General features: G+C 29.1%; 5 protein-coding genes across 19 annotated transcripts in view; 1 reads left to right on the top strand and 4 right to left on the bottom strand.

Annotated features, from left to right (window-relative positions):
- Positions 1 to 1,576: 1,576 nt before the first annotated feature.
- Positions 1,577 to 11,174, bottom strand: LOC123273129 (carboxy-terminal domain RNA polymerase II polypeptide A small phosphatase 1). 3 transcript variants are annotated; one of them, XM_044740354.1, is made up of 8 exons: positions 10,755 to 11,174; positions 10,477 to 10,595; positions 9,747 to 9,887; positions 9,549 to 9,663; positions 8,802 to 9,466; positions 7,203 to 7,642; positions 5,920 to 6,105; positions 1,577 to 5,512 (listed from the first exon to the last, which is right to left on the bottom strand). In XM_044740354.1, the coding sequence occupies exons 5-8, from the start codon at positions 8,869 to 8,871 to the stop codon at positions 5,315 to 5,317; spliced, it is 894 nt and encodes a 297-aa protein (XP_044596289.1). In that variant the 5' UTR covers positions 8,872 to 9,466; positions 9,549 to 9,663; positions 9,747 to 9,887; positions 10,477 to 10,595; positions 10,755 to 11,174; the 3' UTR covers positions 1,577 to 5,314. The 3 variants fall into 3 exon arrangements, with proteins under 3 accessions (XP_044596289.1, XP_044596288.1, XP_044596290.1); XM_044740353.1 differs by having other exon boundaries at positions 9,549 to 9,887; XM_044740355.1 differs by lacking the exons at positions 9,549 to 9,663; positions 9,747 to 9,887; positions 10,477 to 10,595; positions 10,755 to 11,174 and having other exon boundaries at positions 8,802 to 9,484.
- A 790-nt stretch (positions 11,175 to 11,964) lies between these two features.
- On the bottom strand, positions 11,965 to 14,472 carry LOC123273127 (aspartate aminotransferase, mitochondrial). Its single transcript, XM_044740349.1, has 8 exons — positions 14,294 to 14,472; positions 14,068 to 14,188; positions 13,754 to 13,910; positions 13,550 to 13,678; positions 13,257 to 13,478; positions 12,806 to 12,962; positions 12,317 to 12,732; positions 11,965 to 12,244 (listed from the first exon to the last, which is right to left on the bottom strand). Exons 2-8 carry the CDS (start codon positions 14,166 to 14,168, stop codon positions 12,122 to 12,124), a joined length of 1,305 nt encoding a protein of 434 aa, XP_044596284.1. The 5' UTR covers positions 14,169 to 14,188; positions 14,294 to 14,472; the 3' UTR covers positions 11,965 to 12,121.
- Positions 14,473 to 14,814: 342 nt separating this feature from the next.
- On the top strand, positions 14,815 to 17,743 carry LOC123273128. Of its 3 annotated transcripts, none has more exons than XM_044740352.1 (6): positions 14,815 to 15,016; positions 15,129 to 15,169; positions 15,247 to 15,399; positions 15,686 to 16,168; positions 17,043 to 17,253; positions 17,424 to 17,743. In XM_044740352.1, exons 3-6 carry the CDS (start codon positions 15,333 to 15,335, stop codon positions 17,638 to 17,640), a joined length of 978 nt encoding a protein of 325 aa, XP_044596287.1. In that variant the 5' UTR covers positions 14,815 to 15,016; positions 15,129 to 15,169; positions 15,247 to 15,332; the 3' UTR covers positions 17,641 to 17,743. The 3 variants fall into 3 exon arrangements, with proteins under 3 accessions (XP_044596287.1, XP_044596285.1, XP_044596286.1); XM_044740350.1 differs by having other exon boundaries at positions 14,815 to 15,037; XM_044740351.1 differs by having other exon boundaries at positions 14,815 to 15,037; positions 15,111 to 15,169.
- A 1,871-nt stretch (positions 17,744 to 19,614) lies between these two features.
- LOC123273126 (frizzled-2) lies at positions 19,615 to 22,911 on the bottom strand. 2 transcript variants are annotated; one of them, XM_044740348.1, is made up of 3 exons: positions 21,613 to 22,911; positions 21,121 to 21,503; positions 19,615 to 20,701 (listed from the first exon to the last, which is right to left on the bottom strand). In XM_044740348.1, the coding sequence occupies exons 1-3, from the start codon at positions 22,431 to 22,433 to the stop codon at positions 20,166 to 20,168; spliced, it is 1,740 nt and encodes a 579-aa protein (XP_044596283.1). In that variant the 5' UTR covers positions 22,434 to 22,911; the 3' UTR covers positions 19,615 to 20,165. The 2 variants fall into 2 exon arrangements, with proteins under 2 accessions (XP_044596283.1, XP_044596282.1); XM_044740347.1 differs by having other exon boundaries at positions 19,616 to 20,701; positions 21,121 to 21,506.
- A 2,165-nt stretch (positions 22,912 to 25,076) lies between these two features.
- Positions 25,077 to 27,393, bottom strand: part of LOC123273035 (protein tramtrack, beta isoform-like) — a 34,021-nt gene continuing 31,704 nt past the window's right edge. For all 10 annotated transcript variants that reach the window (XM_044740174.1, XM_044740182.1, XM_044740179.1 and 7 more), the window contains exons 4-6: positions 26,956 to 27,347; positions 25,994 to 26,281; positions 25,077 to 25,913 (exon numbers count right to left, since the gene is read on the bottom strand). In XM_044740174.1, the coding sequence (XP_044596109.1) occupies positions 25,761 to 25,913; positions 25,994 to 26,281; positions 26,956 to 27,347 (833 nt within the window). In that variant the 3' untranslated portion in view covers positions 25,077 to 25,760. The remainder of the gene's footprint in view (positions 25,914 to 25,993; positions 26,282 to 26,955; positions 27,348 to 27,393) is intronic.

Below are 27,393 nucleotides of genomic sequence, written 5' to 3'. Positions count from 1 at the left end.
AAAAAAGTAAAAGTGTAACTCCAGTATGTTAATTTTTTATGGTTCATAAACTTTGAATTAAAAATTAAAATAAACACTTGTTAAAATAGGGAAAAATATTACAATAAGTGACCTAGAAAAAAAAATGTTTCTTTCTAAATAATCCCTATTTATAGTCAAAGTTTGATTCAGTTGAATAAAAAAAATATCAGTCACTGAATTTAATGCTTTTTATTCAAATGAAATGTAAATTCATCGTTTGAATTAACAAAGCGCATAGCGTGCCGATAATAGCTGTGTTGGTTAATTAAATAGCTTTTTTTAACCTTTCAACTCATGAAAAATTATATTTTTAAAATTAATTTGCCGTAAAAACAAATTAAAATAAATTTTAATAAATACATAACTTTTATCTTTCTATTATATCAAACTAAGTGAATTACATAACTATTGAAATATTAAATTTAGGATGAATTAAATTTGGAATAATTATATAAATATTGGGAGCTTAAGTTAATAATAACTTCCATCAAAGGCCAAAACTGAGTCTAAAATTTTGTTAAAATAAATTTAATTATTCTAGACCTTGTAAGTTTGATAAAGCGATAACAAACATTAAAATTAAAACCTTGACTATTCATATTTTTAACAAAAGTATAAAATTAAGAAAAGTTTGAATATATTTGAGTAAAAAGTAAATTTTTTTTGTACTAATATGTATTGATGTGAGAATACATGCATATATTATATTCCTTTATTGATAATAATAATAGCTTAATAATAGAATAAAGATATTGGAGTTTCAAGTAAGTCAATATCAGGGTCATGCTTCAGTACTTGAGTTGGAAGCATGACGATGACGGTTCAATTGAATGCATCGTCGACCCACTTAACTCAGCTACAAAGTCAATACAAAGAGAAAATATTGCAAACAAAGCATTATTGACTCTATCGAAATTTAATCTAAAACATAAAAAAACGGTATTTACATCTATATCTTAAAATAAACTAAATATCTAATAATTATTTTTTATAAAAGTTGTAGGTAGAAAAAATACAATTTCAGACATCAAAATTATCAAAGATACATGTATATTTTTTTTATTAAACACAGAATCACAGAGCAAACTGGACATGATCAGAGGGGTGGGGAATATTACATTTTTTTAAAACTATTGTCTTGTCGCTAATCAAAACACGAAGCAAATAAATCAATTTATTATGCTAAATAAATTTTTAATTAAAGTAAATAATAAAGAGCGCTAATGAAATTAAAGTGAACAGTCATTTGATTATTTTTTAATTTTTTTCTAACAAAAAAATTTGTTCCAAAAAATTACTTTTAAAAAATTACATTTTTAATTTTTTAAAATTTCTACAAGTCAATTTTTTTTTTATAATTTTTTTTGCCATAATTTATTTGTCATTTTAAAAATTATCAAATATCTGCTAAATTAATTTTCATAGAGCGCTATGCTATAACTAAGATGGACATTTATGAAATTTATGAAACATGTGCGTGTTAACGAGAAGACAATTACGTATAGATTTACAATGTTATGACGTGAGCTTCGTGTAATGACTGCGAGCGCAATATTTTTATTTTTAAAAGGACTGTTAGTTGGAAGTTTCAAGTTTTATTTACAAATCAAGGCAATATTATTAATAATTAATAATTAAGTCTACATGCATACTGATATATATATATATATATATATTTTTTTTTTCAACACTCTAATATCCCGCTTGAAAATTTGTCTCTCTGTTTTATATCAATTTTTTCTATACATATATATTTTTGTGACAAATTTTGTACAATATTTAATTATTAATAATAATTTTATGGATGTCTGCATACCTACTTATTATTTTCATGTTAATGAATTAATTTAATTAATGCATTGTATTGTAGTTTTATTATTATAAAAAATTTTAATAATAAAACTATGAAATTGGTTTGACGTATTGTTTGTTTTTTATTTATAAAAAATGTATTTATATTAAATTAATTTTCAATTAATTATCCGCATTATCAATATAATTTAGCGTTTAATTTTATTTATTTACGTAATTTACAATTTTGTTCTCTATTAAATCAATACAATAATTATTTGAAATCATTTCTCTTTTGTTCGCATTCTATACTTTTTTTTATCTAAAAAGTTACATTTGTTTTACAGTTAGTGTACCGACTTAATATTTTTTCCCACAGCGACATTGTCGTTTGTTTTAAATTAAACAACTTTGTACTTGCAAATAATCATTGCGGCATATCGCGTTTTTCAATAGCTTATTTTTAAAATTATAAACCGTACATATAAGTACGCTTATTAATTTGTTAATTGTTATTTTATAATTGTAATAATAATAATAATATAATAATAATAATAATTATAATAATGTATAATGCTTGTAACGAGAGCCAATATAATAAAAATGATGGAATAAGCGAATCGTCCATTGGCTGCTATTATTTTTAAATTTACAATTTTCTTTCAATTTACAATATAAATTTAAAATTTTTTAGCTATCACTCACACTAATTCACTCACTCACTCACATGCACACAATATATATCCTTCAATTGGGTTATTTCGATAAATCGGTTTTGTTTTAAATGTAAATCATTTCTCGTAAAATTTTACGCACTTATCACTCTTAATAGTTGTGTGTATATAAACAATATAAATAAATACAATTATATGTGTTTATATAGACACAGAGTAATTAATAAATTTATTACAAAAAAAAAAAAGAATTCGACGAAAATAGCCAATAACTTCGTCGTGTTTAGTCACATTATATAAATTTTAATTGTTTTTCATTCTAATTACGGAAGCACCAATTGATTACTATTTTTCGTCAATAACTTATAAAATACCGACGTTGCGTGCGGCGTATTTCGATTGAGCCTCAGTCGAGTAATACCAATAAAATATCTACGACTGATTTATTTATTTTTGTTTGTTTGTTCATTAATTTTTTTATAAACATTCCACTTAAAGTCCCAGCAATGCCACACGTCTGCAATAAATCTTTTATGATAATTTATTATCTTTTTGATCATTGCACACCATTCTCCATTTTTTAGCTTTTCTATTTTTTAAATATTTATTTGATTTATTTATTTAATTTATCAATTTCACAATCACGACTAACGTACGTGACGCGTGAGTGTAAAAAATTACGAAATTACGACATCGATTTACAGGTAAATAATTTTGGTTTAAAAAATCTAATTCATTCTCTTATCATTTTACTGTAAGAGTAAACATTGTATTGTAAAAAAACTAAAAAAAAAAAAAAAAAAAAAATAAACACAATAGTAAACTATTTAATTAAACAAATAATTATTTTGTAAATAGGAAGAAAACAAAGGCATTGTTTAAAGTATAGTTTAAAGTATAGTATAAAGTATAGTAGGACGGACCGATTGTTTGTTTATAAACAATAATAACAGTAATAATAACATTATTATGTGGATCACGAAGAGTTATTACAAGTACAAATAATAACAACACTAATTACAGTACTTATATATGTGTATAAATAATTATTTTTTTTGGCGTAAAATTGATCATTAAAATCCATTAATTACTCAAAAAAAAAAACATCGGAAATATATAAATATATGTACGTACACGTAAATGTATAATAGTTATAGTAATAATAATAATATCAAGCGCTGTCGCTAAGTACAAGTGCTCTTTACAATAATCACTACTATTTTTTACTCAGTAATTGACGATAAAAAAATCAAGATACGATTTATATTACATCAGTATGGAAAATTTTTTATACAATCATCATATAAGTCTTGTAGTTCCGGAAAAAACAACTGGAGCGGCAGTTAAAGTCTTTTGAATCATTATTATTGTTATTGTTAATTTAATTTAATTTTATTTTATTTTATACTTAATTAACATATTATATTATTTTTGTAAACTCTCTCAATTTTTCGAGACTTTAATTGATAGAAAAAAAATCTAAGAGTGAAAAAATAATACCTATCAACGATGAGTAGTTAAAAAGATGTCTTGGATTATTAAATAACTCATTAATGTTTTTGTAATCCTTGACAATTAACGTTACCGCCCGTAGAACATTGTAAATGGAGTTGGTAATGGTGCAAGAGTAATACAAATTTAATGTTCACTAACCGGTTGATTGGCCTGATTTTAATCAGTTTTAAATTTTATTTATTTAATTAATTAATTATTTGTTTTTGTTTTCTACGACATTATTGCGAGGCATATTGTGATCCTGTACGTGGCAAGCTTAGTAAGATGTTAGTTACTACAATAAAACTTTACCTACTGAAATAAAATTGACATAATTATTAAAGTGAGCAACGTTGCGTTTAATAGCGCGTTCTTAAAATCTCCCTTGATAGCACTGCTCAAAAAAAAAAAAATGAATATAAAATATAAAACAAAAAAAATATATGTATAAATAATTCTAATTCGTTAATGATGATATCGTCTTAATACAAAGTTATATTAATTTAACACGCAAAGGATTATCGCCGCACGTCTTTGCGCTGTTGTCTGGAGAGAGAAAGAATGTGATATGCATCATTTCTCTTACATACTTTTCAAGTTCACGTGTAATTCTATGTAATCGGTAATCTTATTAATCATTTTACTTTTTTTATTTATTTATATTTATATTATTATTCTTTTGACTTTGTCGAACGACCTCGAGTTATCCCTCATGCGATCGAGATCACGCATACAAGTGACCCGTGCGTAACAAATGCGTGCTCAATCACTTTTTGTCTAATTTCAGCGATGTAAATATTGCTCTAACTTTATTTAATTCCAATAATAAAAAATAGAATAAAACAATAGTAAAAAACGACACAACGTTCTAATTATTTGTAAATAGAAAGATATAAAATAAAAAAAAAAAAAAAAATAACACTAAAGTATGTTTTGGAAGCCAACAAAAGTCTTTGATAGTTTTCAGATATTTTCACTTGATAAGATGTTTCTTATTGTTAATCTTTTATTATGAATAGTAAGGCGACGAAGCTAGTACCAATCAGATAAAGTTATCAAGAATAATCACGTGTCTAATCTTTCGCGTCTCTCCAGACTAAGCGTAAATTTAGTTATTTAGTTTATTATTTTACTTTTAATAGTTATTATTTGAATTATGTCACCGGTGATCTCCGAGTTGGAGACGGCGCCGACTGCTTGGATGGTGACTCTAGCGATAGACGTTCAACAGCAGCACAAGACAGTCCAGCAACACGGAGAAGCTCATCAAATGCTCTCCTGAGGTCGCAGTGTGAGGCAAAGAGACTGACCGCTAGGCCAGGCTCCCGGCGGGGCTAGGAGGCTCCCATTGATCCTTGTCCAGGGCTCGAATTATTTTGTAACGTACCGCCACCCGGTACTTGATTATACGGATGTTTACTATTACACAGAACTGTGTAAATATTTTCAACATTACTCAGCTTCTCAAAAAAGGGAATCAGGTCAAGCAGCTCCGAATCTGTCATGTCATCGAACCATGAAGCTACCGGTACCTATCCAACATAACAATTATTATTTACAATACACATTTTTTATTTATAATTTATAAATCAATAGCTAAATTATATTTTTAATTTTCTAATTATGATACAGTGTTTTTTTGTTGTAAATTACAGCTGACTGGAGGTCTTATTTTACTCATAACCTACGTAGATAGTTTAAACTTTAAATCGCATCAGTGTTCGTATAAATATTGATTCTCTCTCTTGACCATGAAATTATATACGACCCCATAATGTCAGAGGCAACACAGAGAGAGAATATTCAGAGGCTGATGCTGGTTATTATCAGATACAAAAAAAAAAAAAAAAAAAAAATAGTCGACATAGTAAACTTAGATCTATCTATGAATTATAAAAGTAAGAATGAAATATAATCATTAATAAAAATTTTTTCTTACTGCATTATCCGGGTGAAATATATAACTCGCTGGGCTATTATCAACGATTATAATCTGCTGAAGGTCTCTACCAAGCTTATTTAAATCCTTGACATAATTACCACGATGAAAAACACACGATTCTCTAAACAACCTTGCTCTAAAGACTCCCCATCTATCAAGCAAATCAGCAACAGGATCCGCGTACTAAAATCAATTTAAAAAATATAAATATGTATAAAAATGTATGTACAATCGTGGACATTAATTTAAGTATGTTTTTAATTTTACTGGAAAATAGCCATTTGTTAACTCGAACGTTTATAAACTATAAATTTGAAAATTAGTTGATAATGTCATTTGTAAAATTAGTCGCTAATAAAAAATGAAATTAGCGAAATTTAAATCTCACCAAATATATTTTCAGTCATTTATAAAATAGCGAAAAATAAAAATTTGTGGCTATGTGAATTTAGCCAATTCTTACTGCAGAAACTTATAAAATTAGCTGATTGTAAACTTTGTGAATTGTAAAATTAGCCGTTTCTAAATCTTTCGTAATTCTTGAATGGATCGACGGATCAAAAAACGATTTGAGGCATCAAAAAGGACTTCCATAAATTTAGTTTTTTTTTTTTTTTTTTTAAATTAAAGCAGATTCGACCAACCCATTCAAAAGTTATAAGAAGTTTAAAAACGGCTAATTTTACAATTCACAAAGTTTACCATCGACTATTTTTACAAGTTGCTACAGATTTTTGTTTTTCGCTATTTTATAAATGACTGCACACTGATAGAGGGATTTATTTGTACCAAAAAATATTTATTAATAGTTAACAAATCATTTATTAGAGACCACTTTTTAGTATTAAACAAACATTTCTTAGTATTTAAGATGATTTGTTTGTATTTAATAAATCTGATATTCATTTATTAAATATTAATAAATCTTTTTAAATACTAAGAAATATTTATTAAGGATTAAAAAGTGGTTTCTAATAAATGATTTGTTAAATATTAACAAATATTTTTAACTATAAACAAATCCTTCTATCAGTGTGAATTTATACTTGGTGAAATTTCCATTTCGCTAATTTCATTAATATCATTTTTTATTAGCGACTAATTTTACAAATGACATTATCAACTGATTTCTAAATTTAGAGTTAATAAACGTTCTAATTTACAAACGGCTATTTTTCAGTAATATTAAAAACATACTTAAATTAATTACCATGATTGTATGTGTGTATAAAGTTATTTAAAAAAAAATAAAAAAAAAAATGAGTTATGAATACACTTACTTTAGCAAGACTCGCGGTAAATAGAACACATTCATAAAGTTCACCCATTCTCTGTAAAAACTCGTCGACATAAGGCCTCTTCAAAACGTACACCTGATGCACTGTTCCATCAATCTCGACGGGTACAACAAAGTCTGCATTGTTGATTGGCTTGAACGAACTGTGCACCAGAGTCTCATCCAAATCAATTACCATACACTTTTTGTGCATATCCTGATGTCTAATGGGTGGTAGAAGGTATCTTGGTGATCGGGTACCAGGCGGCGGGGTGCCTCTACCCTCGCTCTGGAGAGAACTTGCTTTGGAGCTCTTGGAGCTGCCGCTACCTCGGCCCCTGCCGAGACAGCACAGGAGAGAGCGCAGTAAACCTCTTCCTCGAGGTTTTTTGCCACCCGGTGGTCTGTTGTTGCTGGTCGCCTCATTTTCTCTCGGTAGTTGTGCTAAAAAATATATAAATAAATAAATAAAGAGAAAATTTTAATCGTTCTTCGTGATACGCTTCAATGGAGACGTTTGGAATTGTTATTAGTTTCATTGTTATAGTGGTTATTTGTTGTTGTTATTATTATTATTTGCATTCCATGAGGTAAATAGAAAGAATAGAAAAAAAAAAAAAAAAAAAAAACACGGATATAAATGCGCATTTAGCATAAATTAAGTCCAACTATTTAAATTGTATGAATTTATTTATAACTCTATAATTTTCGATTATACTTACATGCAAGTAATATTTAATAATTAATATTTTGTACCATAAAAAAAGTATACAAAAAATTAATAATACTAAAGTTAGCCGACGTTTTTAATATTGTGATAATTTTTCATTTATGAAATTAGAACTAAAAAATTGCACTTATAATTTTTAAAGTTTTTTACAAATGGAATTTTTTTTTTATTTTTATGTGATGATTTTTTCAATGAAAAAAAATTCTAAAAATTTTTAAATGTCGGCTAACTTAATTTTCATAAAAAATTAACTTATACTGTTGAGAGTAAAAAGAAAAATAAAAATTATAATAAAAATCAACTACTGAGTTTAAAGTTCTAAGTAGAAATAGCGCCAAACGATTTTATTAGTTTTCGGAGTAGGTATACTCAAACAAAAAAGAGAAATAAAATGAAAGAGACAGAGCTAAGTATGAAGGACAGATTGGAGCACCGAGTTACAAGCTACAAGTTACTTTACCAAGTAAGTGTGTAAGTAACCAAAAGTCGAGTAGGTAAATAGATATTAATGGTAGGATATAATATAAATAATATAAATAAAAGTAGTGATAAGGTTAATATAATAAAAAATGGTAAGGTGAATAATATGTTAGATCTAGGCGAGGCGAGTATCAAGGAACAATCTCTCTTCCCCGCGGTAACAGGTGCAGACTCCTTGCTCACACACACACACACACACACACACACTTTTCTCTTGCATACCTCCCGCGAATAAAATGGTATTACTCCAAGTAAGTAAGTAAGTAAGTAAGTAAGTGAGTAATGGATTATGTATAAAGTAATGTAACATAAATTGAGTGCAGCTGGGAGTTGGGATGGTCCTGATATGTCACACCCACTGTGACAGAACGTAGTTCTTTGGTAAGTACGTACCTTTTTCATTATTGAAGTGGCCAAGCTCGTCATCCCGTGACACTTGGGTGATAATGGACGATGCGTCCATTTAAAACATTTGTTGGTCGTCCGTTGTTGAGCCCGATGGTGAATTCTGTGGATGCGCAGAGTACTATCACAATCGTGACAATCACTTCCACCACGACCAACACCAACACCAAGAGCACCTTGGCTACCACCACCGGGGCCGCGGTCACCAACACTCCAACACCAAGACCAGCGCCACGAGATTCACGACAAGTACACACACGTGTAATCGTTAACGCATGCATGCACGCACCCTGTACTCACTCGCGCCTCGTCGCGGTCGCCGCCAAACACGCCGTAGAGCCTTTGCTTTTCTCTCACTCGCGCAAACTTGTTTCTATTCCCTTTAACTCGTTTTATGTTGCTGCTGCTGCTGCTTCTGCTTCTTACTCTCCACTCTCAAGCTATTTTCTTCTTTCCAGTATTCAATACATCTATATATATATAAATATATATATATTTATAACTGCTGTATTTAGCTGCTGTCGCGCGAAGCGCCGCGAACACACTGACGGACCGCGGCAGACGTAGACAGCGGCGTCGCCTCAGTTAGCTCAATCTCAACGACTACTACTATACCACTGAAAACCTCCAATGAGCAATCACGGACGATAAACCTACACACAAACAAATTCAACACTTATATCTAGGACCAGGTGTGTATATTTATGTATATATGTATGTATATGTCATACTCACAGTCTATAGTAACTGGTGATATGATGAGCGCGCAATTAACGGCCTCACTTTTGGTGGTGTTGTCTCTAGCTCTGAGTAAGTAGATGTGATATTGCTATACTAGATAAAAATCCATCTGTGTAGTTTATATATTATATTTATATTTATGTACATGTAGTCTGTAATATAGAGTCTAGAGTCTATCAGTAAAAGTAGTACCGCGACCCGGTGTCGGGGAAGGGGCCACAGAGGCCACAAGCTAGTGGTAGAGAGTTAAGTCTTCGAGTTGTTCCGCTTCCAACAGCCCAAAATGGCAGCGTTGTTGCGTTTTTGTTCCCTTTCGGCGCACCCACGGGTATACTGAGAACAGAGAGGGGACGTTATATGTTATGTAGTGTCTACTGATACTCTCTTAGAACTTAGAACCAGGTCCAGAGACTCTCTTTCTACATCTACACCAGTCACTGATCACTTGTAATATTTAATGAAAGTCAAAATTATGTTAGTCGACATTTGAAAATTTTTAGAAATTTTTTTTATTGAAAAATTTATTACAAAAAAATTTTTTTTAAAATCCCACTTGTAAAAAACTTCAAAAACTGTAAGTGAAATTTTTTTCTGTTTTAATTTAATTATTAAAAAAAAAATCAAATGATTAAAAACGTCGGCTAACTTTAGTATCATTTAATGAAAATCAAGTTAACTGACATTTCAAAATTTATAGAAATTTTTTATCGAAAAAATTTCAATTAAACAATTAAAAAAAATATCACATGTTAAAAACTTGAAAAACTATAAGTGCAATTTTTTATAAATATCTTTTTAGTTGTAATTTAATTAAAAAAAAAAAATTCAAAAATTTTTAGACGTCTGCTAACTTCAGTGTCGTAATATTTAATATATTTTCTCTGGTCTTAACCAACCCATATGATTAACTTAATGTACGCACTAGGATGCTCTTATCGGGTAGCTTCCTCTTCCACCAGATTATTTGCCAGCTGTTATGATCATCCAGATTATCAAGATTCAAGGCTGGTCTTTTATTTTCTTTGCTTGATCACAGTGATACTAAAATAATTTTTTAAAAATAATTTATTAGGTACAGTGACGTTTTTATTAACTTGTCATATTGTATATAAATGACAGTATTTAATTGTATGTATATAGAGTAATAAGTATTTAAGCAAAATATATATATAGATATATGCAAGTTAAATTTAACCACACCTATGTTTATTATCGTACGGCCATTGTCCGGTCGGATTTATTTAACTTGCGATGACACAACTTGTGTCTATTATTATTATTTATTTAAATTTGTTCTTTAGCATTTTGTCCGCGTGTGAGACTGGGTTTTCACGACACTTACAACAGCAATTACCACCACCAGTTATATATGTTATGTAGAGGTACAATTTGGTCACAACAATGCTTGTAGGTGTTATTTATTTACTTCGGATTTTATTGCGCCTGGTGTCCTCATTTGATAGAAAAATCCACTGGACAAATAAATAAGTTTATCACGACCGCGGAATTTTAAATTGTCAGTGGTGAGTACTAAGGCCATACCGCAGAACTCCGGGTGAAGGTAATAAATAAATACTCTCTCTGGCTTTTTACTCCGCTCCAAGCTCTCAACAACAAAGATCATGCGTTTTTTATGCGAGTAGGCACGTTTGTTGGCAATCAAGGAAGCGATGTTGTCTTCTGTTGATATAGTTGATCATCTATTTTTTATCAATTATTTTTTATTATTACTGCTACCATAAATTATGAAATATGAATAGAAATAAATTATGTAATAAATAACAAGTATTTCAAGAAAGAGTTAAAGTACTTATGTTTATTATCTTTTTACAATGATTTGAAGTTTTTAAATGGGGATTTGGTATAAAATGCATTTCGTGGAATTTTAACTGTTTTTTTCTTCTTGTGATTTTTAAATAAAAAAGTTCAAAGTAGATAATATAAATATGAATATCAATTTATTATTTTACACTGCCTGCAGTGCTAGGATTTTTTCTAGGTGCGCTAAATTTTTTTAGAAATGCATTTTGATATGAGTTTTATTTATTTAACTGTATTATAAACTTATTTAAAATATCTTTACTTGATATTTTTTATTTTCCAGATTAAATTTTTTATTAAAAACCAATTTTTTTAATGATACTGAAGTTAGCCGTCAGCTGTCAATTTAAAAAATTTTTTTAACAATAAAAAAATGCTTCTAAAAATTTTCACTTCTAAGTTTTATTAAATTTCACATGTGGAATTTTTTAATTCAATTTTTTTTTATAATAGTTTAATTGCTATAAAATTCTAAAAAATTTTCTAATGTCTGTCAACTTCAGTGTCATACTTTTTTATTATTTTAATATTAAGATAAGAAAAAACTCGGTTTTAATAAAATAAAATAAAAAATTGAAGATATTTTAAATAAGTTTATATAACACCGTTATTTGTTTACTATTTAATAATTTAAAAGTTTGATATTATTAAATAAATCTTAGCATCTGCATCATTGAATCTGAGACTAAAATTCATACTTAATTCTATTTTGAACTTTAATGTGATTGGTCTCTGGTAATTAAAATCTATTTAGTAACTTGGTGCATGGCGTGAGCTAAATACTCAACATTTTTGGAGGTGACTCCAGCCATCGATATTCTACCATCTTTAGTCAAGTAAATATGATGCTCGGAAGTTAATTTTTCCACCTGAAATAATCAATTATCAATTATATTAATCAAAAAAATGTTTGCTTATGTATTTATCAAAATAAAAAATACCTCATTGGGTTTAAGTCCAGTGAAACAGAACATTCCAATTTGATCGGTGATATGTGACCAGTCGCGAGAGCTGCCGTTTTTCTTCAAGTATTCTTTCAATTTATTACGCACTCCAATAATACGATCAGCCATAGATTTAACATCTCCAAGCCATTCTTGTTTCAACGCCGGGTCGCTCAGAATTTCATTAACAATGCGAGCGCCGCTGATAGGCGGGTTAGAAAACATTGGCCGGATTAGTATTTTTATCTGAGACATCGTGCGTGCAGCTTCATCAGCACTTGACGTCACCAATGAAAACGCTCCAACACGTTCACCGTAGAGTCCCATATTTTTAGCATACGACTGAGCTAGAGCTATCTGGTGGCCTTCCTTGACGAACATCCTTACGGCCATTGCGTCTCTTGCACAGTCACCTGAATTAAATATCAAATAAAATTTATTGTTCGCTAATTGTCTTAATTAGAACAGTGTTAGTTGACATTTTACCTGATGCAAAACCTTGGTACGCCATATCAAAGAATGGGAATAGATTTTTTTTCTTAATCAATGCTGACAATTCTTTCCATTGCTCAGGTTTGGGATCAACACCCGTAGGATTGTGGGCACAGGCATGTAAAAGGATTATTGACTTCTCTGGCATTTTCTTTTCATGCAGGAAAAATTTAATTAGTCACTAATGCGATCAAAATCCAACAAATATTAATAGTAACAATAAAACATGACATTAAAGTTAGCAGAGAATTTTTTAATTTTTTTTTAACAAAAAAATTTGTTTCAAAAAATTATTTTTAAAAAATTGAATTTTTAATTTTTTAAAATTTCTCCATGTTAATTTTTTTTATATTTTTTTTTTTTGCCATAATTTATTTGTACAAAAAATTCTAAAAATGATTAAATATCTGCTCAATTTATCATCATCAATAAATTATTAACTTACAGAAATGTCTTCTAGAGCTCCTTGGAAGTCTAATCCGCAAGTCTTCGGGTCATAATAACGATAAGACTTTGGAGTTAATCCGGCTAGTTTAAATAGAGGAATGTGGTTTCCCCACGTTGGTGTTGGCATGTAAACTTCTTTGTTACCAGGAAAAAATTTACTTAAATAAAATGCACCAATACACAATGATCCTGTACCGGAGATTCCTTGGACAGTTGTGTTCTGTTTAATTAATTTTATTAATTAAAATATTTTATACACTTGATTTGTGGAAAATAAATTAAAATACTCACCAATTTATTAGCTACCACATCATTACCATCTCCAAGTGCCAAGGTAATGCTGTTAGTACAGAAATTAGGTTCACCAGAAATAGGCAAGTATTCTTTATCCAATTTTTTCGCCCTAATTCTTTCTTCCGCCTAGAGGAATATCAATTATTCTCAATTAACTACTTGAAACATTACTACTTAAACTAAAAGCAATTATAAACTCACTTTTAAAACACTGGGCAGCAAAAAAGGTTTTCCATTATCATCTCTGTAAGCTCCAACACCTAGATTTATTTTCTGCGGGTGAGTGTCCCTCTTGAAGGCCTCGGTTACCCCCAGGATTACGTCAGGCGGGCCCATTTCCACATGTGACCACCACGAGCTGTCAATAAGTAATTATAATTAAATAAAAAGTGATTATTTATGAGATAATTGTACAGATTCGTGCAAGGTCAAATAAATAAAGCCACTTGTCCTCTAATTGACATAAACTCAAAGATTATAATAATATAATCAAAGCGATAAAAAATGACAAGTACCTGGCAAGTCTAGAAGAAGTTGAAATAACTCCATTGGTACGATTTCTCAATAATCCACCGGGTAACGACGATAATGACATTAATCTTGTGCTCTGTGCCATAATAACTTTCAAATAATTGTCTGAAAAAAAAGGTTTCCTATGTGAACTCAGATAGAATCTTGTTAATACAATACAGTATTTAATTAGCGGCAGTGAATATCTTTCTTTGAACACAATATGTTCGCAAATGTACTCTTTTTAACGAGTAAGTATCTGTGGTAAGTGAACGAGTAGAGGGACGACGTGACCAAACACGATAATAAAAACGTATGAGAACTACTGGTTTACTGATGATGCGCTGATACAGCTTATAGCTGTGCCTTCATGCTTTGCGCTGGTGTCGCTTCTTGTTGATATGTCCAAAGATTTACAGTGAATATGTCTAACATGTCCAACACATTGAAAAGCTGCGCGCGTTGCTCATATTTATGATAAATATATATTTATATCTATCCATTCAATCAAATAATATTTTTCTGTCGTAACAACTGCTACAAAAAATTTTAATTACGTTATCAATTGATTATCAGCAATTTTATATATTTCTATTAATTACAATCCGTAAATATTTACCGGCATTAGTACTGCTTATTTAATAAATAATAAAGTATATATTTTATTCATTTTAAAAACGCCGGGAACTTTAATTAATAATGACAATACTTATTTCTACTATTTTAATTTTGTATAAAAATCTCTGGGTAAAATTATTTGAGCGTTAATTGTAATTTAATATCTTCATTAGCATAATACTTAGTAAGGCGTGTTTTTACGTCATGTACTTAATACTATAAAAAACACTTAAATAAATATTGTAGTTATAAGTTAAGGTGGGAGGATTTCGAGGTCGTATTTTTTTTACACAGCGGCAAACGTTAGCAACTAAATATATTGGATATAATACTCTGGTTTGTGGACAATTAAATATAGTATGTATATAAATATACTAACACTTATATACGCATTTCTTGATATCAATTAAAAATTTTAATCATATTCAAGCATTTATTCCTGTTCCAGAAATCTCTTATTTCGTATCAAATGTCAATTTCACTGCATATGTAAGTTATAATTTTATTTGTCATGATTTATTTTTTTTACTAATGTATAAATATTGTATTTTGTTTTCTCGACGCAGTTATCACCAAGCAAAAAAAATCGTTGGGTTCAACGAATTGTCATAAGTATTTGTTTTGCCGTTATTTCAGTTTTGGAGAAAGTAAAATGGCTTTGTCACGAATTAGATGTTCTAGAGAATTTCTGTCAATTTTTAATCATTTTAATTATCCAGGTAATTTTTTATTTTACTTACTAACTTTTTTAATTATTTAAAAAAAATTAATTATGGAAATAAAAGTTATGTCATTAACATAAGTGAGTGAAAAATAATTTTAAACCATTACATTTTAATTGATTGTTTAAAAATTTAAATTTTATAATTAAAATCTATTTTAAAAAATTCTACAAATTTTCAAAAATTTATTTTCTAACGTCAAGGTTATCAACCTAATCATCATTTTGTTTTAATTTGAATTTTAAATAGAATAATCAAATTAATTCTAAAACTTTACTTACAGTTAACATGCAGGCAAAAAAATTAATTGAAATGAAGCATGTAAACATTCGGAAAAAAGTAAATTTCTATTTGTCAAGAGTGCGCAACTATCCGGAAGCACCGCAAATACCTTTACCGAGGAACGTTTCTGAAATATTTGGCAACGAAACAGGTCGTTTTACTCCAGAGCGTGCTAGAGACATAACAGCTCCAGTATTGTCACTAATTAACGGGCCAAATGGAGCGTGTGATCGTCTTAACTCATCAAAATGGGCCGGATTGAGATGCATCGACTCTCATGTGGCTTCTTATGATTGTTTCGGAGCAGTGAGCTTGAACAGCAGCATGCAAACAATGGTTCCGAAGCCTTTTTGCGCTGCTGGCAAGTCCACTTACTTGAACATGCCCGGAGGACAATGGACCAGAGACAGCAAGTACATTGCTGAGTACATGCAAAAAGCCCATTATGCAGCACTGAAAAATAAAAATCCAAACTTGTCTAAAAGTAAGTTCGAGTTATCATACATTGCTAATTTTACTTAATGAATATTATTTATTTAACGATAACATAATCGACGGTCTAATTAGCAATTGGTCTAACTCCTTATTTTTTGAAGGGTAATTTGTTAATATTTTGATGTAGCAATTGTCTAATTATAAATTATTTGAATGATCCAAACCAAAATATTTTACAGCTGCCCAATTTTAAAACACAGTAGTTGCAAAATTTTTATACCTAATTTTTTTTAATATTGCTGCATTTTTTACAACTTTTAGACCTTAATTTCAAGTATTTTTTCTTAAAAATATTTATATTCAAGTATTTTCAAGAACAAGATGACACTAGATGTCATCCCAGATTATACTGAATGAAAAAAATAATTTCAGATAGTAGCTAGTATAATCCAGATTACAATGAGTATAATCCAGATATCACGCAGTATAATCTGGATTTTTTTACCTACTATCTGAAATTTTTTTTCACCACAGATATCACTGAGTATAATCTGGGATGATATCCAGTGTCATCTTGTTCTTTCCGTGTATTATTGTTCTTTTTTTGGATATTGTTGTTATCTAAATTCATTCCTTACATGCAAATTGGGAACTAATACTTTTATTAAAAATTAAATTGCCTTTTAAAGTGATAATAAATTTTGAACTAATTGTTTTTTCGTAAAAATGGAAGATTCTCTAAAATGGAGTTAGACAATTTGCTAATTAGAACTTCGAAATGATTTATAAAGAAAATATCAATATAGCGGCTTACGTAATTTTCACTCTGGTTCTATAGTATCTGAATAATTTAACACGGGAAAAAAATATCGGTGGTGGAGGTCTACTGTCGCAATCAATTCCCCGTCAATTTTTCCGCCTAGGTACTTTATCATCGACGATTGCTCATTATTCAACGGATAGTAAACAAACGGATCCATCAAAAGATTTATCAGCTTCTTCATCGTCGGATGAAAAATTAACAAACGCTCAGAAGCTTAAAAGGGCTGTCAAGGATTATGGAAGTACTGTAATTGTATTCCATGTAACAATATCATTGATGTCACTTGGTATTTTTTACCTTATTGTTTATAGGTACGCAATTATTAACATCATAACTTTAAGTTAATCACCAGCTTTCTTCTTTATAACTCAATAACTCTTCTAAACTTTTTAAAATAATTATCATTCTTCATTGTAATATTTATACCATCCAATTACTTACTTACTGGAATAAATAATAACTTTCCTATTTTTTATTTCAGTGGCTTAGACGTTCAGGCATTTGTTAAAATGCTTCCCACTAGTTCAAGTGAACGACTGGAGAATGTTATGACCAACTCATCAACATTTCTAATAGCGTACGCAATACACAAGTTATTTGCTCCGGTAAGAATATCAATAACTCTTGGAGCAACACCATTCATCGTTAAATATCTACGCAAAATTGGTATTCTTTCTAAAAAAGTTACCAAAACGTGACCATAATAACAAATGCTTATAACTAATATAGTTTATATCTCTTTTGTATCGAAAAAATTGGAGTAGGATTTTGGTTTAATAAAAATATTGATCAAGATATAAATATTGTTATTATTATTTAATAAATTTAGATTTAAAATTAAAATGAAATTTTAATCAACATTCACGTGTAATTTTAATGATTATGACAATAAGTATTACTAGCAACCTGCAGTCACTATGTGACTGCCTATGACCTGTAAACTATAAATAAATAAAATTTTTTTTTATTAAATAGTGACTTTTAGTAAATTGTACTATACTTTCTTAAATATTGACGTTTTTAAAAATATAAGCTCATCCCGATGTTACACTCATCAAGAGCTTTCATTTGAGTACCCACTTGCATTTTTGATATATTTATATATATAAATATATAAAATATATGAAAAATTGATGTGGGTACTCAAATGAAAGGTCTTGATGAGTATAACATCGGGATGCATTTATATCTTTAAAAATGTCAATAGTTCACAAGATACAACGTAATTTCTTAATTATTGACATTTTTTAAGATATAAGCTCATTATGATGTTACACTCATCAAGAGCTTTCATTTGAGTACCCACTTGCATTTTTGATATATTTTTTATATATTTATATAAATAATATATATAAAATATATGAAAAATTGATGTGGGTACTCAAATGAAAGGTCTTGATGAGTGTAACATCGGGATGAGTTTATATCTTTAAAAATGTCAATAGTTCACAAGATATAAGGTCATTTCTTGATTATGTATCTAGAGATAAAGAATTTTCGAATGCGACCTAAATATTTATCATCATAAATTGACTATCTTGTATTATGTATTGTGTTATATAATATGAAAATTAAAAATCTGTAATTTTTCTTTTATTTCATATACGGTATATGTTTTTATTGTATAATATTGTATTTTTATAAGGGCTTCTATTATTGGCTTTGAACTGCTTGAATAAAAAATAAAGAATAATATTTTCATTACATATCGGAGTATCAAATTAAATGAAAAATGACTATATGATTTCATTTTTATTTTTATTATAATATAAAGAATATAATGCTTATAATTTTACACAATATTACGTATAATATATGACATTGTACGTATATAATAAACATTGATACACGGTCTTGTTCTTTTTGTTCATTTTTTTTTGTAAAACCATACTTATAAATTTCTTTTGATTATTTAAACATTTAAAAATTTTTTAAAAGCACATACTTGCTCATACAAACGACACACATACACAAATATATATAAAAGCTCGACGATTTTTTTCCTTGGACGAATTACGTTATTTTTATTCACATTCAAACATCAATGCATTAATTTTCAACTGCTTATTAATTTTTTATTACAATAATTATTACTTTTTCATCAGGATTGATTGAACTAATTCATTATAATTATTACTTTTGTCAGTTTAACATTTCTTGTACCTAAATTGAACCATTTGTTAAACTTTACTTTTTTTTCTTTCAAATATTTACACATATTATTTAAAAAAATATTATAATACATAGCAAAAGCTGCATTTATATACAATTATTACCTGAATAATACAGCAGCACATATTTTTATTTAAAAAATCTATAAAAAATGTGACAAAGTCTTAGCGTTAATCTTAACTTTAATAAAAAAAAAGATTCATAGTATCAAGTCTTTCGTTTTTGTTCGTTTAAAAAAAAAAATTATATATAAGGAGTGAGATTCCTTTGAAGCGTATATTAAACCTGTTTGTTAATAAAAAACAAAGTCAATAATAATACAATCTTCCAAATAAATAGAAAAACTATTTAATGGATGTATTGGACGAGTATTTAATGAGTATAACTAATTTAATTTTGAGCATTAGAAAAAATAAATTACCACTACTGGAATTTTCTTTTGAAAATAAAATTTCAGTTTAATAATTAATAATAGTAATTGTTTAGATATATTTGATCGAGAAATAAATAAAAAATAAATATCTAGATTCGTCAAAAACAAGTAATTTTTTTTTTTACTTCAATTATCAATTTAATATCATGTCATAAAACTACTGTAGAAAAATGAAAGTGCGTTTTAAAGTGTTATTATAACATTGGAAGCGTTAATTTTTTAACTATTGTTGCCGAAGTGTGCATCTAAACAATTACACTGATAATCATTAAAGTGAATAAGTTATTAAATAAAAGAAAGCTTAAATAAATTGACACAGTGCTAAGGTCAATTCGCTTTCCAATAAAAAAAAAGATAATTGATAAATAATTTTGATTAACAAAACCTGATCACAACACATGCCTAACATGCTTTAAATAAAAATAATTAATAATATAAGACGTATAAAATAAAAATAAATAAAACTAGCGAGTAACTGATCAATGATAATCCTCGAATCGTTACAGTAATTTAAATATAAAATGATAACTCACGGAGATATAGTCGTGTATAAAATAATCTTAATTGAAAACGTAGATGTTGTCATGAGTGAATAATTGTAATAGTCTTTTGTGTTAATTAAACGTAAGCCTCGACGCGACGGCCCCGTATGTGATTTATAAACTGTCTCCAGCTGGTAAGAGTCTTGCTAGACCATACCCAGAAGCTGCTGGTGATACCTACGATCATTGCCATCAGATATTTTATCATAAATACCGGAAATTCTGGACGTACTGGTTCTGGCGGTCCTTTGCTAAATGGACAGGGTATTGAGTAGTAAGCTTTCGTCACTTGTCCTCGGCACATGTCGTCGTGCCAAGTCAACATCCAGTCGTCAAAGTATGCTTGCTCGTAGAACAGACAAGCGATGACAATCAGCGCCGGTACGGTGTATAACACCGAGAAAATTCCAATTCTTATCATCAGCTTTTCAAGTTTGTCTGTTTTGGTACCGTCGTGTTTCATCACCGTGCGAATGCGGAACAGTGAGACGAATCCAGCTAAAAGGAAAGCTGTTCCCAGGACCAGATAAACGCACAGAGGAGCCAAAACAAAACCACGCAGCGCGTCAACATTCCATATCCCGACGTAACATACTCCAGAGAGCACATCTCCTGTATAATTAAATAAAAGACATTATAATGAGTATAATCTGGATTTTTCTAGTGTAAATATAAGAATTTTTTTTAAGTACACGGAAATAACAAGATGACACTGGATATAATCCCAGATTATACTGAGTGAAAAAAAGTTTAGATAGTAGCTAGTATAATCCAGATTACAATGAGTATAATCACACAGATATCACGCAGTATAATCTGAATTTTTTTATCTACTATCTGAAATTTTTTTTACAATACAAATATCACTGAGTATAATCTGGGATGATATCCAGTGTTATTTTGTTTTTTCCGTGTATCATTGTACTTTTTTTGGATATTGTTGCAAAGTAATTTTCTGAACAAATTAAGAACTGCTCTGGGGTATTTTGGGGATAAAGTATTGATTTTTAAATATAAAATAATAAAATTACCGTCAACTTTGCCTAAAGCTAAAATAGTGACTGTCTTAATAGCCGGAGCAGCCCAAGCAGCAAGATGAAAATACTGCGAATTAGCTTCAATAGCTTCGTGTCCCCATTTCAATCCGGCAGCCAAGAACCACGTGAGAGTGAGAATAACCCACCATATACTTGATGCCATCCCGAAGAAATAAAGTACCATAAATAGCAGAGTACAGAGCTCGTGTTTAGTTCCTTGTGTTATCGTAGATACCATTTGGACTTGTTGCATGTTATCAGGCGGTGGGAGAGGCTGTCTGCAGGCGATGTTATTTTTTGCGGCCCATCCCACGACGTATACCAGCGCAACCATCAGATAGCACACCGATAAAAATATTATAGGCCTCTCGGGATATCTACTTATGTAAATTAAAACAAAATTTACGTTTACTTAACAATACTTAATATTTAGATATAAATTTATATTAAATTAAAGTATTAATAAATTAATTATCAATTATTTACCTAAATCTCTCCATGTCAATCAGGAAGGTCAAGAAAGTGAAAAAGCACGAAGCAGCACAAATCGACGCCCAAGTCCCGATCCATACTCTGGCGAACTGTTTTTCCTGTTCAGTGAAAAACATTTCGTTGCACGGAGCAGCACAATTGGGAATTGGTTTTGTCTTGAAGTTTAGCGAATAGCCGTAGCTTTCAGGCACGTGAAATTGAACCGGACAGACGAACTTTCGGTTCTCGTACTCCGGAACCGCAATAGCATTTCCTGCGTAGGGGATGTGTCCGTCATTCCAGGCAGGTCTCATCCTATGAGGAGGCTGGATCGTCGTTGACAGTCTTGATGATGAAGACGTCTCGTTGTTTCCCACACAGAGTTCGTCAGGGTCACCGTACTCGGGAAGTTTCGAGCACTCGAGACTCGGTGGCCACTGGAACCCAAAGTTCCTCATGATCCTCTCGCAGCCGGCTCTGGCTCTCTCGCAGATAGACCGACAAGGTGGCAATGGTTTCTCCAAAATAGTGCAAACTGGTGCGTACATCAGACACAAGAAGAAACGAAGATCAGGACTGCAGTGAACTTTAACAAGCGGGGCGTACTGATGGATATCCTGACCTGCGTCCTCCTGCTTCTGGTGCTTCAGCAGATTTGGCATTATTGTCTCATTGTAAGGCAAGTGCAGACACAAATTAATAGTTATTGGCTCACATCTTCCGTGGTGCTTCAACTCTTCCTGTACCTCGAGTGCTGCTGTGGTCCCACCCGTTATTATAATGCACCCGAGGAGCACAGTAGTCCCGATAACGAGATCCAGCGCCCAGTTGCCCATCCTCGTCCTTATAAATATATTATTTTGCCTTTTTATCGGTAACTTGACTTACCACCGCAACAATCACGAGCTTGCAGTCACCACAACTCTAATGAGTTATTTTTTAAGAGCATTTTTAGTTTTTTTTTTTTTTTTTCATGCACTATTAATTCATTGAGTTTTATTTAATGTAGAAAATAATGTAGCGTTTTTTTACGCACTGATACCCCCTGTAGATCCTGTGTCACTACACACACAACATATACAATAGCTGTAGACGGTGAACAAACTATGGACGCTGAAGCTTACCGCTGTAAATATACACCGATCAACATGAACATATCTGCGGACTACGCACCCGGAGGATGGAGTATGGAGACGATCGAGACGCAGACGGAACAACGCTTGGTTTATTTTTTAAGAGTAGCTCAGATTGTTGCACTTATACACTTTACATTCCCCTCTTTTCGTCGAAAAATCTCTCAGAGAAATCAACGAGTGAGGCTTTGTAGGTATTGTAGGAATTTTATTTGTTGATTATTACTAAATTATACTTTTATAGAGGTCTCTGTTGACAAGTTGTGATTCTCGAGTGTGTACTGAGTAAAAATTCGCGCTGTTTTTTCATTTTATCACAACTGTCAGAGACAAAAATTTTTATCACACTGAAGATGACATAATACATGACATAATACTTATTTTATTAAATTATAACTAAAAAATATTTTTAAAAAATTGCATTTATAGTTTTTGAAGTTTTTAACAAATTAAAAATTTTTTTTTTACTTTTTTTCTAATAATTCTTTAATATAAAAAATCATTAAATTTTTTAGACGTCTGCAAACTTTATTTTCATGAAGATAACAAACATTAAACATTTTTTTAGAATTTTATAGCAATTAAATTATTATAAAAAAAATATAGTTAAAAAGTTCCACATGTGAAAATTTTTAGAAGAATTTTTTTATTGTAATTTATTTGTTAAAAAAATTTCAAAATTGACGGCTAACTTCAATGTTATAAATTTTTAGCATGTTAGAAGTGCAAAATATCAAAAAGAAAAATGAAGCAGAAAAAATGTTAATAAAAAATTTTACAGTTAAAAAAGAAAAAAAAATTACAGGTGCAAATTAAAAAAAAAAAAAAGTCTTTTCTAATTAATTTGTAATAAAGAAGATATTTAACATCATTAAAAATTTTTTAAAAGTCACTAATTGTTGTGCAAATAATATTTCTTATTATTATTATTGTAATTAAAAATAGTCATAATTTAAAAAATAGTCAAGAATTGGAGTTCACAGTATCAAAAATTAGTAAAGGTAAATAATTAACAAAGTAGAGAGAGTTAATTGATCAGTTGTTTTGATTTTATTTTTTTTGTTCCATAAAATGCACAGTATTTTCGTTAAAATTATTTTGAAATTTGCCTAGTGGGACGACAATTCACAAAATACGTCAAAAATCTTACTATTACAAATTGCTATTGTTCAATCTATTGATACTTTGACATAATTTGAAATCATCTGGACAATTGGCTTTTTTTTTTGCATTCTTCTTCCATTATGAATTATTATTATTATTACTTTAAATTGTATATAGAGGTACTACAATTTTGTATTTTTGTTCAATATTGATTTAACATCAATACTATTATTAGTTTGTCGTTTGTCTGTTTTACCTATTAATTAATTATTAATTACTGTACAATTAAACATTATTTTACTTATATAATGCCTCGCGAATGTCCGAAATATTCTGATTTTTTATAAATAAATATTTTTCAATTTCAATATATGCATATATTTTTGACACGAATATGAATTTTTATCTTCAATTAGGCAACAGCCTCTCTAATAATTTTCAATTTCCATTCTGCAGTTTTTACTAACTTTAGTAATATAATTTCAATTGAGAGCCATACTTTTCAGATTTTTTTTTTTTAACATAATATTTATAAATATACAAAAAAAAAAAAAAACGCTTATAAAACATAAAAAGAATCAACAAATTCGATATAAGTAATTGTAATTACTTAAATATTTAATATGTAACTATTAAAAAATTACATTGAGCTAAAAAATTAATCACAGAATATATAAATATTTATTTAAATTATTATAAACTAGCTCACTGATTTTTAAAGTACTTATAATTTAAATCAATAATTATCAAATATAATTTGGAAGATCCTTTGGCAATAAATTCAAAGATTCTCGTATAGCTTCTTTAAAAAAAAAAATTAATTACTTTAATTACAATAGATTAAAAGACGATGAGCAAAGATTTTAACTATCTACATTTTAACATTACATTATTATTTACATAATTGAGGTGCTGGGTGATGAGCTCAGAAATATTATATGTACCTTACATATCTTAAGTTTTTAAATGCAAGACAACTCAATAAAAGTATCAAGTATTTGATTTCTATATAATAAAATTTACAATTAAAAATATAGCTCATTATTCTTCTCCCAGATTGATTAGAAAAAATACTTTCAAACACAGAAACGATGGACAGACTTTGGATTAATTAGCCACTGCTAATTATGAATCATATATATTTATATTTGTTATTTAGATTATTAACATCTCCTGCTGTTAATTTCTTTATTATTATCATTATTATTATAATTATAATTACAATTAATATGTTGATTTTTAAAATATTTCTATTCTATCACTTCGAAACATTTAATTGGTGTTTTGATCATATTTATCTATTACTTTTTAAAAGTAATATCAATAAAAGACTAATTAAAAAATAAATGACGTGCATAAGAAGACTTGTTCCGAAATTTACTTTGAGCAATTGCCTCACAAATTAGTAAGCAATTAAACTGTAAATACATATGTAGGTACTTTTCAATTCTATTATTAATTTCAAGTTTTTATTTTGGCACTGAATTATAATTTTTGAATTCGCAATTAATGCGAGTTTTTTTTAAATATTGTAATATTATATCGCTTCTTTAAATTCATGAAGACATATAGGTAATCTTGATTTTAAAATAAATTTCTTCTTTATAATTACTGATAAAATATGAAGAATATAATATGTAAATTATTTAATTAAAAGAAGAATAATTGTAAAATTTTTGCTTTCTTCTTAGATGCGATAAATATAGATCAATTTAATTTAAAAATTATTTACAAATGCATGCACGCAAATATATAATACTTAACTTATGCTAAAGAGTTTGTATGAATCAACTCTATAAGTTGATTTAAGTATAGAGAAATATTCGTACCCGATTTTAAAAATTATTATTAACATTTATAATTTTAAATCTTAAACACCAAAGAAGACTTAATTTTGGCACATCGTAACAATTATTTGGCTTAATTTTAGCTGTTCATAACTGTTGTCCTTCTAGAGTAACCGCGCCTTGTAACAGTTTCACCCTGAGCTTCGCATTCTCTCTTCACTCTATCAATTATATCAGCAACTAATTTTTCTTCTTTTTCTCTCTGCTGTTCCCAATCAGGTCCTTTTCCAATCTTAAGTAAAAAATTATTATTAATATTATTATTAAGACAGTAAAATAAATAATAAAAATAGTAAAAGAAGAAATACAAACATCAGAAGCTCTCCTCGTTTTTTTGTTGACAGGTTCCTCCCGATTTTCGTCGTTTTCATTGTTGTCGTTATCAGACGAGTGTCTGGAGCTTAGGTGACCAATGTAGCCCTTCCTCGACTTGAAGTACGCATTGCAACTGTGACACTTGAAAAGCGGCGCGGGCTGTGTTACCTGCGTAGACACATGGAGTTTGTACTTATGCCGGTACCACCTCGTTCTTGATGGCAAAACTTCTCCGCACCACTTGCAGATTACTGAACCGTCGTTCTGGATCATGTATTCCAGTAGCTTGTAAAATAACGCAATTTTTTATGATGATGAACTCTATATTCATCTCAAAAATAAATTTATAAGTGTCGGGTGTATTTTCGCACTTTAGTTTCAGTTTTTTTTTTTTTATTCTTCTTTATTTGAAGCTTTTTTTTTTACATATGTGAATTAATATAATTATAATTAGTAATTAAAATTAAAGTAACTTAGTTTAAAATTTTAAAAGATATTAAAATTTAAATAATAATAAATTAATTTAAAAAATTAAGTGTCTAAAAACAAAGAAAAAATTTTTTGTAGATAAAAAATGTTTACAGGTTTTGTTTGAAGTTTAAAAAAATTTTTAATTTTTTTTAATTAAACCATAAACTGAATTTTTTAAATAAATTTTTGTTTAACATTTTAAATTAAATTCCAAAAAATAAATTTAATAATAATAAACATAATACTAAAGTTAGTTGACATTTTTAATTTTTTAATTTTTTTTTTATTAAATTAGAACTAAAAAAATTTTTTTTTTAAATTGCACTTGGAATTTTTTACAAATTTAATTTTTTTTTAATAAAAAAAATTCTAAAAATTATTAAATGCCGGCTAACTTAATTTTCATATAATAAACATTGATAATAAAAATTCTAAATTCGACAATATTTTAATTTAATACGTTTCAGGCGGGTACAAGAAAAACCAACCTGTTTTCTAACTTCTGGCTCAGTATCACTCGGAGTTTCCGATTTCGGAACGAGAAGATCTTGATTACGGTCATCATCTTCATGATCGGTGGTAAGAAAATGAATCCCGCTCACCATCCGCTCAGTTTTGATATAATTGCTATTAGTATGTGACTCTATTCCGCGACTATCACCGCCTTCTGCCTCCTCATCATCAATATCTTCATTGTCACAATTTCCGGTACCAGCGCATTCACCGTTACTGTTACCACTGTCGTCGATAACCATCGCCGTGGAAGTCGTTGTCGTGATAACTGTGTCATTAATTACTCCAGGAGACGACGACTCTCGTCTCGACGGCAGCGTGCAAATTTCGAAGGTGATATCTGTTGGTAAGTTTGGTAACAGGTAGTCTGAAATTAAATCGGTATCACTGATTAATTTTGTTAGTATTGTTAA

This window comes from Cotesia glomerata, linkage group LG10, assembly GCF_020080835.1.
Source record: "Cotesia glomerata isolate CgM1 linkage group LG10, MPM_Cglom_v2.3, whole genome shotgun sequence".
In the NCBI taxonomy this organism is placed as follows: Eukaryota; Metazoa; Arthropoda; class Insecta; order Hymenoptera; family Braconidae; genus Cotesia; species Cotesia glomerata.
This window is presented reverse-complemented; position numbering and strand designations above follow the sequence as displayed.

Bases quoted from the DNA above. Each gene is read 5' to 3' on its own strand.
- LOC123273127 (XM_044740349.1), bottom strand. From the start codon at position 14,168: ATGGCACAGAGCACAAGATTAATGTCATTATCGTCGTTACCCGGTGGA. The intron at 13,679-13,753 runs GTGAGTTTATAA...ATATTCCTCTAG, and splicing joins TGCTGCCCAGTGTTTTAAAA to GCGGAAGAAAGAATTAGGGC. The intron at 12,245-12,316 runs GTATTTTTTATT...TGATTATTTCAG, and splicing joins CTGGACTTAAACCCAATGAG to GTGGAAAAATTAACTTCCGA.
- LOC123273126 (XM_044740347.1), bottom strand. From the start codon at position 22,433: ATGGGCAACTGGGCGCTGGATCTCGTTATCGGGACTACTGTGCTCCTC. The intron at 21,507-21,612 runs GTAAATAATTGA...AATTTACATAAG, and splicing joins ATTGACATGGAGAGATTTAG to TAGATATCCCGAGAGGCCTA. The intron at 20,702-21,120 runs GTAATTTTATTA...TTAATTATACAG, and splicing joins AGCTTTAGGCAAAGTTGACG to GAGATGTGCTCTCTGGAGTA.
- LOC123273128 (XM_044740352.1), top strand. From the start codon at position 15,333: ATGGCTTTGTCACGAATTAGATGTTCTAGAGAATTTCTGTCAATTTTT. The intron at 15,400-15,685 runs GTAATTTTTTAT...CTTTACTTACAG, and splicing joins TAATCATTTTAATTATCCAG to TTAACATGCAGGCAAAAAAA. The intron at 16,169-17,042 runs GTAAGTTCGAGT...TTTTCCGCCTAG, and splicing joins AAATCCAAACTTGTCTAAAA to GTACTTTATCATCGACGATT.
- LOC123273129 (XM_044740353.1), bottom strand. From the start codon at position 8,871: ATGGACGCATCGTCCATTATCACCCAAGTGTCACGGGATGACGAGCTT. The intron at 7,643-8,801 runs GTACGTACTTAC...TATATTTTTTAG, and splicing joins CCACTTCAATAATGAAAAAG to CACAACTACCGAGAGAAAAT. The intron at 5,513-5,919 runs GTAAGAAAAAAT...TATGTTGGATAG, and splicing joins TATTTCACCCGGATAATGCA to GTACCGGTAGCTTCATGGTT.